This window comes from Pseudorca crassidens, chromosome 2 (genome assembly GCF_039906515.1).
Source record: "Pseudorca crassidens isolate mPseCra1 chromosome 2, mPseCra1.hap1, whole genome shotgun sequence".
In the NCBI taxonomy this organism is placed as follows: Eukaryota; Metazoa; Chordata; class Mammalia; order Artiodactyla; family Delphinidae; genus Pseudorca; species Pseudorca crassidens.
In genome coordinates this window covers 116,166,499-116,180,405 of record NC_090297.1, presented here as the reverse complement: position 1 = coordinate 116,180,405, position 13,907 = coordinate 116,166,499, and the positions used below count along the sequence as shown (strand labels likewise).

Sequence of the window (13,907 nt, the reverse complement as noted above, 5' to 3'; positions counted from 1 at the left end):
AGTGGTAATAAGTGTTAAGATTCTGCCTTTGGGCTCCCACAACCAATTCTTCATGTATAAGTTTGGAAGGATGTAGAATGTCTAGAACCAGAGGGATACTCTTTGCTGATGGTACTAAACCCCTGTATCAAGATCTATTTTAGATGTCAAACTTTAAGATGATTATAGACAAACTAGAATATGTTCATAGAAAGTGATCTGGGTGGTGAAGGGACTTAAAACTAGAAGCCATCTAGAAGCTTAATAAAAGAATGTCAAGCCCAGAGAATCAAAGACTCAGACGAGATAAAATTAGATATTTGAAGATTACTGGGTGGATGGTCCCAAGGCAGAAAATTAGGACCAATGGATGATGTCTAAGAAGACTGGTTATAATTCAGAATGTGCCCTTCAGAGCTTCAAGGAGGAGGTGCTGTATGGAAGAAAGAATAGCAGTTTTGGAGTCAGGCAGACCTTGTTTGATTCCACCTTCTGCGATGTTGGCAAATTTTTCTCTCTGGGTCTCAGTTTTGTCATCTAAAAAATTGGTGATAATACCCACCCTATGAAATTTTTAGAATTAAATGAGACAAGATCTGTAAAGCACTTTACAGTACCTCACATTATAAGAGCTGTCCATAACTGCTTCCAAACTGGATATTCTAGGCCAGGAGTTGACAAACTTCAAATAAATGGCTAGATAATTTTTTTTTTTTTGACTTACAAATTTTTTTTTTTTTTTTTGGCTGTCTTGGGTCTTCGTGGCTGCACGTGGGCTTTCTCTAGTTGTGGCGAGCGGGGGCTACTCTTTGTTGTGGTGTGTGGGCTTCTCATTGCAGTGCCTTCTTGCGGAGCATGGGCTCTAGGCACGTGGGCTTCAGGAGTTGTGGTGCACAGGCTCAGTAGTTGTGGCTCGTGGGTTCTAGAGCACAGGCTCAATAGTTGTGGCACACGGGCTTTGTTGCTCCATGGCATTTGGGATCTTCCCGGACCAGGGCTTGAACCCGTGTCCCCTGCATGGGCAGGCGGATTCTTAACCACTGCACCACCAGGGAAGTCCCCTACTAAGGTGTTTTTATTTTTTATTTATTTTTTAAAAGTTTTTTTAAAAAAATTATGTGTAACATAGACAAAGTTATTTGTCAATAAATTTTTAAGGAATTTCACATGGTCTGATTCTTTCCACTGCCAATCACCTTAGTTCCTCCAAACTCATAATCTTCACAATAAAATAGCCCTTTCAAAAAGAAGTTGTCATGTGAGTCAGCCCACAGTTCTTTTTGTTAGGCTTCTTTGATCTCCCGTGGAATACGGACACACTTCAAAATTCCCCACCTGTAATCTTTGGGATCCAATTTCCTCAAGCGATTTACTTTAGGACCATGTTTAGGGTCAGGAGATGGATCTGCCTGGTTCTGAATTTGACATCCTCTAAAAATGTATTGGGTTCAAATCATATTCACTCCTAAGCCATCACACCCTAGAATAGTACAGACCATTGGGATATGCCAATACCTAAGATTAAAAACGTTTGTTAGGTTTTTCGTAGTTTACTTGGAAGCTCTGTCTTGTAGTTCTTTCCCACAGATCTAACAGGTAGTTCTATGAGTAAAGGAAACCACACCATTACTCTATGAGGCGTTTCCAACGGTGTAGGTTTACAGAAAAAGCCCCGTCAGGATAGACCTCAACACGAAGGTGTTTTTAAAAAGAAAATTTGATAAGAAAATATGCACAACCCGATTTTTATATCAGGAAAACAGTTGCTCTGGATGGGGGATGTGCAGAAGCCATTGATTCCTCTGGTGAACACAGCCTTTGGTTATAAACGCTGGACGTCTTCTAACATGATGATGCTATTCGTATTACCACCATTCTGATATTTTTCTGTTGCCCGCTAGTTACCATCTCCACACATTCATCTACCACAGGGCTCATAAAGGGATCAGATCTCCACAGTATTCCTCGGACATGTCTGCCACAGTTTAATTTCAATGACAACTTCTTTTCTATAATTTTTTTTCTTTTTTTTTTGGCCGTGCAGTGAGGCTTGCAGGATCTTAGTTGTCCTACCAGGGATCGAACCCCTGCCCCCTACAGTGGAAGCACAGAGCCCTAACCACTGGACCACCAGGGAAGTCCCCATAAATTTTTTTTCAAATAGGGAGGGTGAGCTTGGCTCATGGTATCTGCCCAGCAGCTCAAAATTGCCTCTACAGGATAACTTTTTAGGTTTTGTGAGCCACACAGTGTCTACACAACTTTGCAGTTGTAGCAAGGAAGCATCCGTAGACAATGAATGAGTGTGGCTGTATTCATCTAAAACTTCATTTGTCGACACTGAGATGTGAATTTCACGATTTTCACATGTTGTGACACGAGTAACAGATATTTTGTAAAGACTATACACCATTTGGAAATGAGTCTGTACCAAACAATGGCCAGAGAAGAATCATCCACTCTATGCCTTCTCTTTTGTCTGGTTACTCAGAAATATGTTATCAGTTATAACCGTTGTTGCTTGTCACCTCACATTATTTTTATCCATGTATTCACCATAGTCTACTTTCCCTTCCACATAAATTCGAGACCACTTTTTCACGTAGTGATAGGGCCGTTGGTATTTTATTCATAGTTGAAGTTAAAAGAAAGCAACTAACCCCCTTAAATAAATTATTTATTTATGGCCGTGTTGGGTCTTCGTTGCTGTGCGGGCTTTGTCTAGTTGCAGCGAGCTGGGGCTACTCTTTGTCGCAGTGTGTGGGCTTCTCACTGCGGTGGCTTCTCTTGTTGCAGAGCATGGGCTCCAGTAGTTGTGGCACACGAGCTCTAGAGCGCAGGCTCAGTAGTTGTGGCGCACGGGCTTAGTTGCTCTGCGGCATGTGGGATCTTCCCGGACCAGGGCTCGAACCCGTGTCCCCTGCATTGGCAGGCAGATTCTTAACCACTGTGTCACCAGGGAAGTCCCCCCTCACTTGGTTTTGAATGCAGACTTTAAGATTTCTTTGGCTCGGGTCTGTAACGTCCCTGGGGAGAAAGAAACTCAGACAACAGAGTGAGTGGGAGCAGCTGGACAAGAATAAGAGCTAAATCATTGGAGCATGCAGGAGAGAAAGGAGTGAATGGAAAACCAATATGTCAATGAGAAGTGATGTGGGAGGAGGGTGTTTTAACTAGCAGGGAGACTCACCCCCACTATTTTAGAACAGCACTTAAATCCAGTTTCTGTTTCTAGTTGGTTCTTAAACTATGTGGAAATAATACTACAGTCATTTTCAGTAATAAATTATTATTTATAGCTCCTTGTTTGATGTCACCAACTTCCTTGAGGGCAGGGAGCTTGTCAGGGTACGTGCCCAGTGCCTGGCACATCATGCCAATCGATAAATGGTGAATGAATGAGTATCGTGTCCCCAGATCTAAATAAGTCAAGATAACTGAGGAGCTGCTATGTTTGGCTGTCACCAGCATTATTATTATTTTTCGTGCTACGCGGGCCTCTCACTGTTGTGGCCTCTCCCGTTGTGGAGCACAGGCTCCGGACGCGCAGGCTCAGCGGCCATGGCTCACGGGCCCAGCCGCTCCACGGCATGTGGGATCCTCCTGGACCGGGGCATGAACCCGTGTCCCCTGCATCGGCAGGCGGACTCTCAACCACTGCGCCACCAGGGAAGCCCTGTCACCAGCATTATTACCTCTTGTTTTTTTGTGTGGAATCCAAATGAAAATAAGCTGAATGGAGCTCGGGGACAGAGGACCCCGGGCCCTGAATTTTTAAACGTGCATTTTGTTCTTGGTGTATAGGCAGTGGAGACAGTGGAACAGGGTACAGGGCCGAGAAGAGAACGAAGTGGCCTCATTCCCTCCCTCTGGTGTGCTGAGTCCTTCCAAGTGGGCTGGGCTCCTGGATTTTCAGAGCTGCTCTTCCTACCCCTGAGACCAGCTCACGGTTTAAGATGTTGAGGTGGCCAATAAGGAACACACTGAAACCTTCCTCAGGGAGACATCAACCCATATAGGAAAGGCTGAGTGCTGAGAATGAGGTCTCTTTATCCTGCTGTGAAAGGAGCCTGGCAAGAGCTGTGTGGCCAGAGGGATAAAGGAGGAGAAAGGACAACTAAAGCCTCAGGCCCCTCTCTCTCACCCTTTTCCACCAATGTTTTGGCAACATTCCTAAAAGGCTTGTGACTTCCAATTCTGTTTGCACTCAGAACACCTGAAGTCTATGCTGCAGGGGAAGAAAAGCATATCTTTTTCCCACTACCCTCCTAGGTTCTCGAGTTGGGGCCCCGTCATTAGACTGACAAGACAGATTAACAAGAGACAAAGAAACAGACTTTATTAACGTGTGCCATGCATACACAGGGAGAACTCAGATGAGTAACTCAAAAGAGTGGTTAGAACTTGGGCATATACAGCATCATAACAAAAGAAAAATACATTTTTAAAGAAGTGACGAGACAAAAGGAAAAGGACTTTCTAGGCTGGCAAATTGTAGGAAAGTAAGTATATGGGAAAAACTAATGCGAGATAAGGGTTAGGTTTGTTACGTGGATTTCTTCTGGTGCCGTCTCTGGGCTAAAGGCCTAGAGTTGTCGCTGGTGATTAACTTCTGTCCTTCCTGGTAGAGAAGGTAGGTGGGCACCTTTACAAATTTCTGTTCTGCTTTTAGGCAACTAGGGGAAGGGCAGAGGGCTTTTCTTGTATCCACTTCTCATTCCCTTCAGCTCGAAATGATCAATGTACCAAAGTGGCATATTTTGGGGTGGCATTTTCTGCTACCCTTCAATGTCTGTATTTGGAGAGGAGTACTCCACAAAACACAGGTCGAAATCCTTAAAGATGTCCAGGCTGAAAAGAGATGTCATTGTTGGGTAAAGCCATCCCAGATTAAAAAAGATGTGAGAAACATGAGCATTCTTTAGAGCTCTAGATAAGCAGATTTAGGTGAAAAACAGCCTTATATTTTCCCTCATGGGGTTACACATTTCGGAACCACAGAAGAGGCGAATTAGCTGAAGCTGTTCCCTAGGGCGCAGCAATCTGGTTGGAGGGCAGGAGCTGAAGCTGTATTTGTGTAGTGCTTTACATAATAATAGTGGGCCTGGAATGCTCATTAGTGCCAGGCACGGTTCTATTCCTTTCAATGTACCAACTCATTTAATCCTCACACCTAAAAGAAAGGTACTCTTCTCATCCCCATTTTCAGGTGAGGAATTGAGGCAGGAAGAAGTTAGTGCCTTGCCCAAGGTCATAGAGGGGTAAGTCGTAGAGCCAGAATGCCAACCCAGACAGACAGGCTCCAAGAGCCCAAATTCTAAAGACTCACTATTCTGCCTCTACCAAGGTTACAGAAACATGATTATCTATATGGAAAAGAGCTATTGGAAGGCTTCCCTAAACCACCCCAGCACTGTCACTCGGTACACAACTCCAGAGGCTTTTTGGAAAATTCACGGGTAAGAGATGTCATGTTAGGAGGCATTGCAGGCCAGAGGTGTCACTCTCATAGAATTCAATGTGAGTGATACCAGGAGGACACAACTTGGGGCTCTTGCCTGTGGCTCCCTGTGGTGCCTGCAGGGCTGGATCGGAAGTCTGTTTCAAGAAAGCATTTTTTACGGATGCAGGTCAAATTTCCTATTCACTGAAAACTTGTTTAGTCCTGAGATAGGGCCTTATAGTGTCACCTTTAGGCCTTGGGCATGTAGAAGAGAGAAGGAAAAAAAGAAAAGAAGAAATAAAAGGAAAATAGGTTGGGGGGAAAGAAGCTGGCTAGTGGGGGAAGCAGGTGCTGACAATCTCTAGTCTCCAACATTAGAAAAGAGCCTAAGGTCCAGGTGATCTAAAGTTGCCCTCCGCTATGGTCTGAAGGTTTGTGCTCCACCCAAATTCATATGCTGAAAGCCAAACCCCCAAAGGTGATGGTATTAGGAGGTGGGGCCTTTAGCAGATGCTTAAGTCATGAGGGTGGAGCCTTCAAGAATGGGACTCGTGCTCTTATAAAACAGGCTCCACAGCGCTCCCTGGCCCTTTCCACCATGTAGGATACAAGGAAAAGTCTGCAATGAGGAAGAGAGCCCTCGTTCAACCACACTGGCACCCTGATCTTGTAACAGGCAAGAGCAAAATCTGACTCCATGTTGGATATGTTTCTTTGACTTTAACCTTTGCTTTTCGTTGCTTTTGTTATTATAATCATACATAATGGCCTGCCTCAGGGAACCCTGCCCACCTGTGAATGGCTGCAGAAAAGAAGAAACTAACACATCCCCTCCCATATGCTGGCCAAGCCAGGCAAAACTAATGGCCTTTTTACTTTACTTCCTCACCTCCTCTCCCTCTCTGCTCTATAAAAGAAACTGACATTCAGACCCCGATAAGATGGTTCTCTGGGGACACTAGTCTGCCATCTTCTCAGTCTGTGGCTTTCCGAATGAAGTCACTATTCCTTGCCTCAACACCTCGTCTCCTGATTTATTGGCCTGTCGTGAGGTGAGCAGAGTGAGCTTGGACTCAGTAACAGTCTCAGACTTCCAGCCTTTAGAAGTGTGAGGAATAAATTACTGTTGTTCATAAGCTACCCAGTCTATGATATTTTGTTATAGCAGCCTAAATGGACCAAGGCACCCTCTAATATTTTAAAGAGTCTAATGGACAAAAGGACTAAACTACAGGTGTACTTGTGAAATGAGGTTGGTAAGAGGGTGAAGCCCGATGTCTGGCATGACAAAGGCCAATCCCTTACCTTTCCCCTGTCTGGAACTTGGTGATAAAGGTACTACTCTCTCTCTTAAGTTGAAAGCTGGCTCCCCCAAAATACCACAAAATAATCTGTTGGTAAGGCAAAACCGAGTTCCTTGCTTATTGGAGTAACAGAGAGAACGCCATTGATAAAGTCTTAATAGAGTCTCAGAATGGGGGTGCAAAGGTAGGGTATTGATGGGAATTCTGGAGTCTGGTTTACAGGGGGTATTTCACTGTGGGGGGAGGCAGGGGTTGCTGATAGATTAGGCATACTCTGTGGCAAAATAATTTGGGATTGGTGGGAAATATTTGCTAGGGAAGGGTTTCCTAGCTACTCCTGTTTGATGAGTCATTTTACGCTAAGGACACTTTGTCGGGATGTCTTGTTCCTGGGCGAGAGTCTCCTGGGTTAGTAAGGTCTTGTTAATGCAGACCTTCATGTAGTGAAGCCAGGTTAATGTAAACAGCAAACTGTGGGTGTGGATTATTTTAGTGGTCATTTAACTCACAAAGTTTGGCATATGGCACATGCTGTAGCCAATAGGAAAGGGGTTAGAATACAAGTTTTTTTCATTAGGGAAGAAGGGGCAGGAGATTTAAGAGGTAAGCAAATGTGCAAAGGCACAAATATCCCTGAAGTAAAGGTACAGTACTTTTCCTGCAACTAGATATGTAACCACCAGGTGGAGCTAGACCCTTCTGGCAAGGCTATTCTTCCAAACGTGATGCTATGTTACAGGCATGATTTCCTGGACATAGAGTTAAGTATGAGGAATTAAAAATAGTTAACTTGGGCTTCCCTGGTGGCGCAGTGGTTGAGAGTACGCCTGTCGGTGCAGGGGACGCGGGTTCGTGCCCCGGTCCGAAAAGATCCCACATGCCACGGAGCAGCTGGGCCCATGAGCCTTGACCACTGAGCCTGTGCGTCCGGAGCCTGTACTCCGCAACGGGAGAGGCCACAACAGTGAGAGCCCGCGTACCGCAAAAAAATAAAATAAAATAAAAAAATAGTTAACTTCACTTATCAGATTGGCAAAATTTATTATTATTTTATTTATTTATTTATTATTGGCTGCGTTGGTTCTTCGTGGCGGTGCGTGGGCTTCTCACTGTGGTGGCTTCTCTTGCTGTGGAGCACGGGCTCTAGGTGCACGGGCTTGAGTAATTGTGGCACGCGGGCTTTAAAGTACAGTCTCAGTAGTTGTGGCGCACAGGCTTAGCTGCTCTGCACCATGTGGGATCTTCCCGGACCAGGACTTGAATTGGTGTCCCGTGCACTGGCAGGCGGATTTTTAACCACTGCGTCAGCAGGGAAGCCCCGGAAAAACTTAAAAAGCTTGGGGTAGGAAAGAATACTTTACCTCTACCCTTCCAAGTTCTTGGTTGAGGAACCCCCCTCCCTCCAACATTAAAAAGATTAACAGGAGAAAGAACAGAAGTTTAATAACATATACCTCCAGTACACATGGGGGAGTTCCAGGAAAACTCGCCAAAATGGCTGAAGCTCTCACCTTAAATACTATCTCTAGCTAAAGATACAAAATGTTGGGGGTGTTGGGGACGCAGAGCTAGTTATGGGAGGTTTTCAGGCAAAACACAGTAAAAAGAGTAAGGTTTGTTATGCAGATTTAAGTCTGTGCTGTCTCCATTGATAAGAGGTTTCTAGAGACTGGGTCGTGCTCCTCTTCCTGGTACAGAAAGGGAGACACCCTTACAGATGGAGATTTCCCTTCAACATGCAAATTTCTCTTACAAAGAGAAATTCTACTTGGTTTTCAGAGTTTTCCTGTGTCTGCTGTTTTTAAAAAGTAAGCAACTCAAGATAATCCTTATGTCAATGTAGGGGAGCAGAATTTGCCGCTTTAAAATATGTCTCATTGGCATATTTATTGTTTGGAGCTGGTTGTTTTCTGAGGAACAGCAGATGTGGGAAGGGCTCTGAAAACCAAGTAGGAGTTGCCCTTTTGTAAGAAACATTTACATTTGTGAGGGAAATCTCCATTTGTAAGGGTGTATCTTCTCTGTACTTGGAACAGGAAGAGGATCAAATCTCTGGAAACTCTTAGCAATGGAGAAGGCAATGACTTAAATCTGCATCACAATCACCCTTGTTTACTGTGCTGTTCCCGGTAGCTTCCCATAACCGACAGCCCCCATCCTAAACGTTCTCTTTTGACTTTAGCTGAGGATGGTATTTAAGGTGAGGGCTTTGGCCACTTTGGTGAGTTACTCAGTTTTCCTGTGTCTCTGCCCTGTATACGTGTTATTAATTAAATTGGTTTGATTTGCTCCTGTTAATCTGTCTCATGTCAATTTATTTCTTAGACCAGCCAGAAAAACCTAGTTGGGTAGAGGAAAATTTCTTCCTCCTCAATACCAAAAAGACATATTTTGGGGTGGCATTTTCTTCTCCCCTTCATTTGATAATACACTTGGTCATCAAGGCTGTGGGGGAAACAGACACTCGTATGTTGTTGGTGTGAATACAAAAGGGAGGCGGGACTTCCCTGGTGGTCCAGTGGTTAAGAATCCACCTTCCAATGCAGGGGACACAGTTCGATCCCTAATCGGGGAACTAAGATCCCACATGCCTCAGGGCACCCACGCACTGCAGCTACTGAGCTGACGCAGCCAAATAAATAAATAAATATTTAAAAACACACAGACACACACCCACACAAACCAAAAGGTAGGGCGATTTGTCAATATCGTAACAAAAGTACATATACATTTAAAATTTGACCTGGCCATCATGTTACCAAACCAAACTCAGGTCCACTCACCTGCCATGCAGCAAAGTCAATCTACTGATATCAGGTTGTGGTGGAGCAAAGTACAGCATTTATTGCAGGGCACCAAGCAAGGAGAATGGGCAGCCTGTGGTCAAAAGACCCGAACTCCCGATGTCTTTCAGGAAAGGGTATTTAAAGGCAACATTCGGGGTGAGGATTGCAGCTCATGGAATTTCTTCTGACTGGTTGGTGGTGAGGTAACAGGGTGATGTTTCAGGAATCTTTTTTTTTTTTCCCACTCTATGTGGCTTGCAGGATCCTAGTTCCCTGACCAGGGAATCGAACCTGTGTCCCCTGCAGTGGAAGCGCAGAGTCCTAACTCCTGGCCTGCCAGGGAATTCCTGATGTTTCAGGAATCTTAATCACCAACCTTCTGGTTCCAACCAGTCTGGGGTCTATGTGCTTGTCGTCAGCATGTAGTCACCATCCTATACCTGGGGGCGCGGGGGGAGGGGGAGTGTCCTAGTTTCTACAGAACAACTCAAAGATATGCATCAGATTGTTATCTACTCCCTTGAGGAGGAAATAGAACACTGTTCTGTGGCTGAAATATTGTTAAGCAATCATTACTTTTCTTGCTTGACTGCTTTTCCTTTTTTCTGCATCCCCTCACTTCCCTAATAAGTAACTGTTTGAGTCTGCTCTTTGGAACTCAGAGAAAGCCTAAGGGACAAAATCCTTTTTCTACAAACAAGAAACAGGGGACAAGGGGGACTTTTTGTACCTGGGAATTCCCTGCAGGGTCCTGCTCATTTTTCAATCTCCTCCTTTTCTTGATACTTCTCAATCCTGAGGGGAACAGGGATGGGACAAGAAAGTGAATAAAGTTTTGGATTGAGAGGTTAATCATAAACTGAGCAGGAGAATTCAGTTTTAGGGGAACTCGGTTTCAATCCTATTCAAATTCAATCTAGGAATTTACCCTGAAGATATACCTCTAACAGTATGAAAATAAATATAGGGACTTCCTGGGTGGCGCAGTGGTTAAGAATCTGCCTGCCAATGCAGGGGACACGGGTTCGAGCCCTGGTCTGGGAAGATCCCACATGCTTTGGAGCAACTAAGCCCGTGCACTACCACTACTGAGCCTGTGCTCTAGAGCCCGTGAACCACAACTACTGAAGCCCGCACGCCTAAAGCCCGTGCTCCGCAACAAGAGAAGCCACTGCAATGAGAAGCCCGAGCACCGCAATGAAGAGTAGCCCCCGCTCACTGTAACTAGAGGAAGCTCGTGCAGCAACAAAGACCCAACACAGGCAAAAATAAATAAATTAATTAAATTAAAACAAAAACCAAAGAGCATTTGTGGGATAGAGATTTATATAGTAGTCAGGAAGGGCCTTCTGGAATAAATCAACTAAGTTAGAAATAAGTTGGGCAATAAAACTTTGGTGTAGTCTTCAATCATTTGTGTTTTCATTATTTTTTTTTTGCGGTACTCAGGCCTCTCACTGTTGTGGCCTCTCCCGTTGCGGAGCACAGGCTCCAGACGCGCAGGCTCAGTAGTTGTGGCTCACAGACCCAATTGCTCTGCAGCATGTGGGATCCTCCCAGACCAGGGCTCAAAACCGTCGATGTCCCCTGCATCGGCAGGCAGACTCTCAACCACTGCGCCACCAGGGAAGCCCCTGTTGGAAGACTTTTAATCACAGTTTAAATTTCATTACTTGTGATTGGTCTGTTCATATTTTCTATTTCTTCCTGGTTCTGTCTGGGAAGGTTATACCCTTTCTAAGAATTTGTCCATTTCTTCCAGGTTGTCCATTTTATTGGCATATAGTTGCTTGTAGTAGTCTCTTAGGATGCTTTGTATTTCTGCGGTGTCTGTTGTAACTTCTCCTTTTTCATTTCTAATTTTATTAATTTGAGTCCTCTACCTCTTTATCTTGATGTGTCTGGCTAATGGTTTATCAATTTTGTTTATCTTCTCAAAGAACCAGCTTTTAGTTTATTGACCTTTGCTATTATTTTCTGTGTTTCTATTTCATTTATTTGTGCTCTGATCTTTATGATTTCTTTCCTTCTGCTAACTTTGGGTTTTGTTTGTTCTTCTTTCTCTAGTTCCTTTAGGTGTAATGTTAGATTGTTTATTTGAGATGTTTCTTTTTTCTTGAGGTAGGCTTGTATATCTATAAACTTCCCTCTTAGAACTGCTTTTGCTGCATCCCATAGGTTTTGGATCATCGTGTTTTCATTGTCTTTTTTCTCTAGGTATTTTTTGATTTCCTCTTTGATTTCTTCAGTGTTCTCTTGGTTATTTAGTAATGTATTGTTTAGTCTCCATGTGTTTGTTTTTCACGTTTTTTTTTTTCCCTGTAATTCATTTCTAATCTCATAGCATTGTGGTCAGAAAAGATACTTGATATGATTTCAATTGTCTTAAATTTACTGAGGTTTGATTTGTGACCCAAGATGTGATCTATCCTGGAGAATGTTCTGTGTGCACCTGAGAAGAAATTGTAACCTGCTCTTTTTGTATGGAATGGCCTATAAATATCAATTAAATCTATATGGTCTATTGTGTCATTTAAAGCTTCTGTTTCCTTATTTATTTTCATTTTAGATGGTCTGTCCATTGGTGTAATTGAGGTGTTAAAGTCCTCCACTATTACTGTGTTACTGTCGATTTCCTCTTTTATAGCTGTTAGCAATTGCCTTATGTATTGAGGTGCTCCTATGTTGGGTGTATATGTATTTATAATTGTTACATCTTCTTCTTGGATTGATCCCTTGATCATTATGTAGTGTCCTTCCTTGTCTCTTGTAACATTCTTTATTTTAAAGCCTATTTTATCTGCTATGAGTATTGATACTCCAGCTTTCTTTTGATTTCCATTTGTATGGAATATCTTTTTCCATCCCCTCACTTTCAGTCTGAATGTGTCCCTAGTTCTGAAGTGGGTCTCTTGTAGACAGCATAAATATGGGTCTTGTTTTTGTATCCATTCAGCAAGCCTGTGTCTTTTGGTTGGAGCATTTAATCCATTCATGTTTAAGGTAATTATCGTTATGTATGTTCCTATGACCATTTTCTTAATTGTTTTGGGCTTGTTTCTGTAGGTCCTTTTCTTCTCTTGTGTTTCCCACTTAGAGAAGTTCCTTTAGCATTTGTTGTAGAGCTGGTTGGGTGGTGCTGAATTCTCTTAGCTTTTGCTTGTCTGTAAAGCTTTTGATTTCTCCATCGAATCTGAATGAGATCCTTTCTGGGTAGAGTAATCTTGGTTGGAGGTTCTTCCCTTTCATCTCTTTAAGTTTATCATGCCACTCCCTTCTGGCTTGTAGAGTTTCTGCTGAGAAATCAGCTCTTAACCTTCTGGGAGTTCCCTTGTATATTATTTGTCATTTTTCCCTTGCTGCCTTTAATAATTTTTCTTTGTCTTTAATTTTTGCCCAGTTGATTACTATGTGTCTTGGTGTGTTTCTCCTTGGGTTTATCCTGTATGGGACTCGCTGCGCTTCCTGGACTTGGGTGGCTATTTCCTTTCCCATGTTAGGGAAGTTTTTGACTATAATCTCTTCAAATATTTTCTCGGGTCCTTTCTCTCTCTCTTCTCCTTCTGCGACCCCTATAATGTGAATGTTTTTGTGTTTAAAGTTGTCCCAGAGGTCTCTTAGACTGTCTTCATTTCTTTTCATTCTTTTTTCTTTATTCTGTTCTGCAGCAGTGAATTCCACCATCTGTCTTCCAGGTCACTTATACGTTCTTCTGCCTCAGTTATTCTGCTATTGATTCCTTCTAGAGTAGTTTTCATTTCAGTTATTGTATTGTTCATCTCTGTTTGTTGTTCTTTAATTCTTCTAGGTCTTTGTTAAACATTTCTTGCATCTTCTTGATCTTTGCCTCCATTCTTTTTCCAAGGTCCTCGATCATCTTTACTATCATTATTCTGAATTCTTTTTCTGGAAGGTTGCCTACCTCCACTTCATTTAGTTATTTTTCTGGGGTTTTATTTTGTTCCTTCATCTGGTACATGACCCTCTGCCTTTTCATCTTGTCTCTCTTTCTGTTTTGTTCCACAGGCTGCAGGATTGTAGTTCTTTTTGCTTCTGCTGTCTGCCCTCTCACACATTCATTTATTAAAGCATGGATTTAATAATTTTTTGAACACCTACTACCTGGTAGGCACTGAGGATAGAATAGTGAGTAAAAACAGATGTGGTCTCAGCTACCTGAGAGAGTTCTCTTCATGACTATATAGAGACGTCAAAGGGATCTCTCCAATGACACTGCCTGAAATATCACCCTTAAGAGAGAACAATGGTTTGAGAATCAGATTTATAGACAATGAGCCATTAAAGAAAAGGAGTTGTAAATAAAATAAATGGAGAGACAAAGTTTCATGATAGAATAAGCATTTAAAAATGACCATTGTTTCTAAATTATTTTCT

At 43.0% G+C, this 13,907-nt stretch overlaps 1 protein-coding gene, 1 non-coding gene and 1 pseudogene across 2 annotated transcripts in view; all 3 read right to left on the bottom strand.

The window, feature by feature from the left end:
* Window positions 1-1,540: 1,540 nt before the first annotated feature.
* On the bottom strand, window positions 1,541-1,671 carry LOC137220354 (small nucleolar RNA SNORA18). Its single transcript, XR_010941655.1, has one exon. It is a non-coding gene; the product is annotated as a small nucleolar RNA SNORA18 (small nucleolar RNA).
* A 130-nt stretch (window positions 1,672-1,801) lies between these two features.
* Window positions 1,802-9,516, bottom strand: LOC137209260 (small nuclear ribonucleoprotein G pseudogene; annotated as a pseudogene).
* A 751-nt stretch (window positions 9,517-10,267) lies between these two features.
* LOC137209256 (intelectin-1-like) overlaps window positions 10,268-13,907 on the bottom strand; it is a 30,445-nt gene continuing 26,805 nt past the window's right edge. Inside the window, exon 6 of the mRNA XM_067710698.1 lies at window positions 10,268-10,307. Within this exon, the coding sequence (XP_067566799.1) occupies window positions 10,268-10,307 (40 nt within the window). The remainder of the gene's footprint in view (window positions 10,308-13,907) is intronic.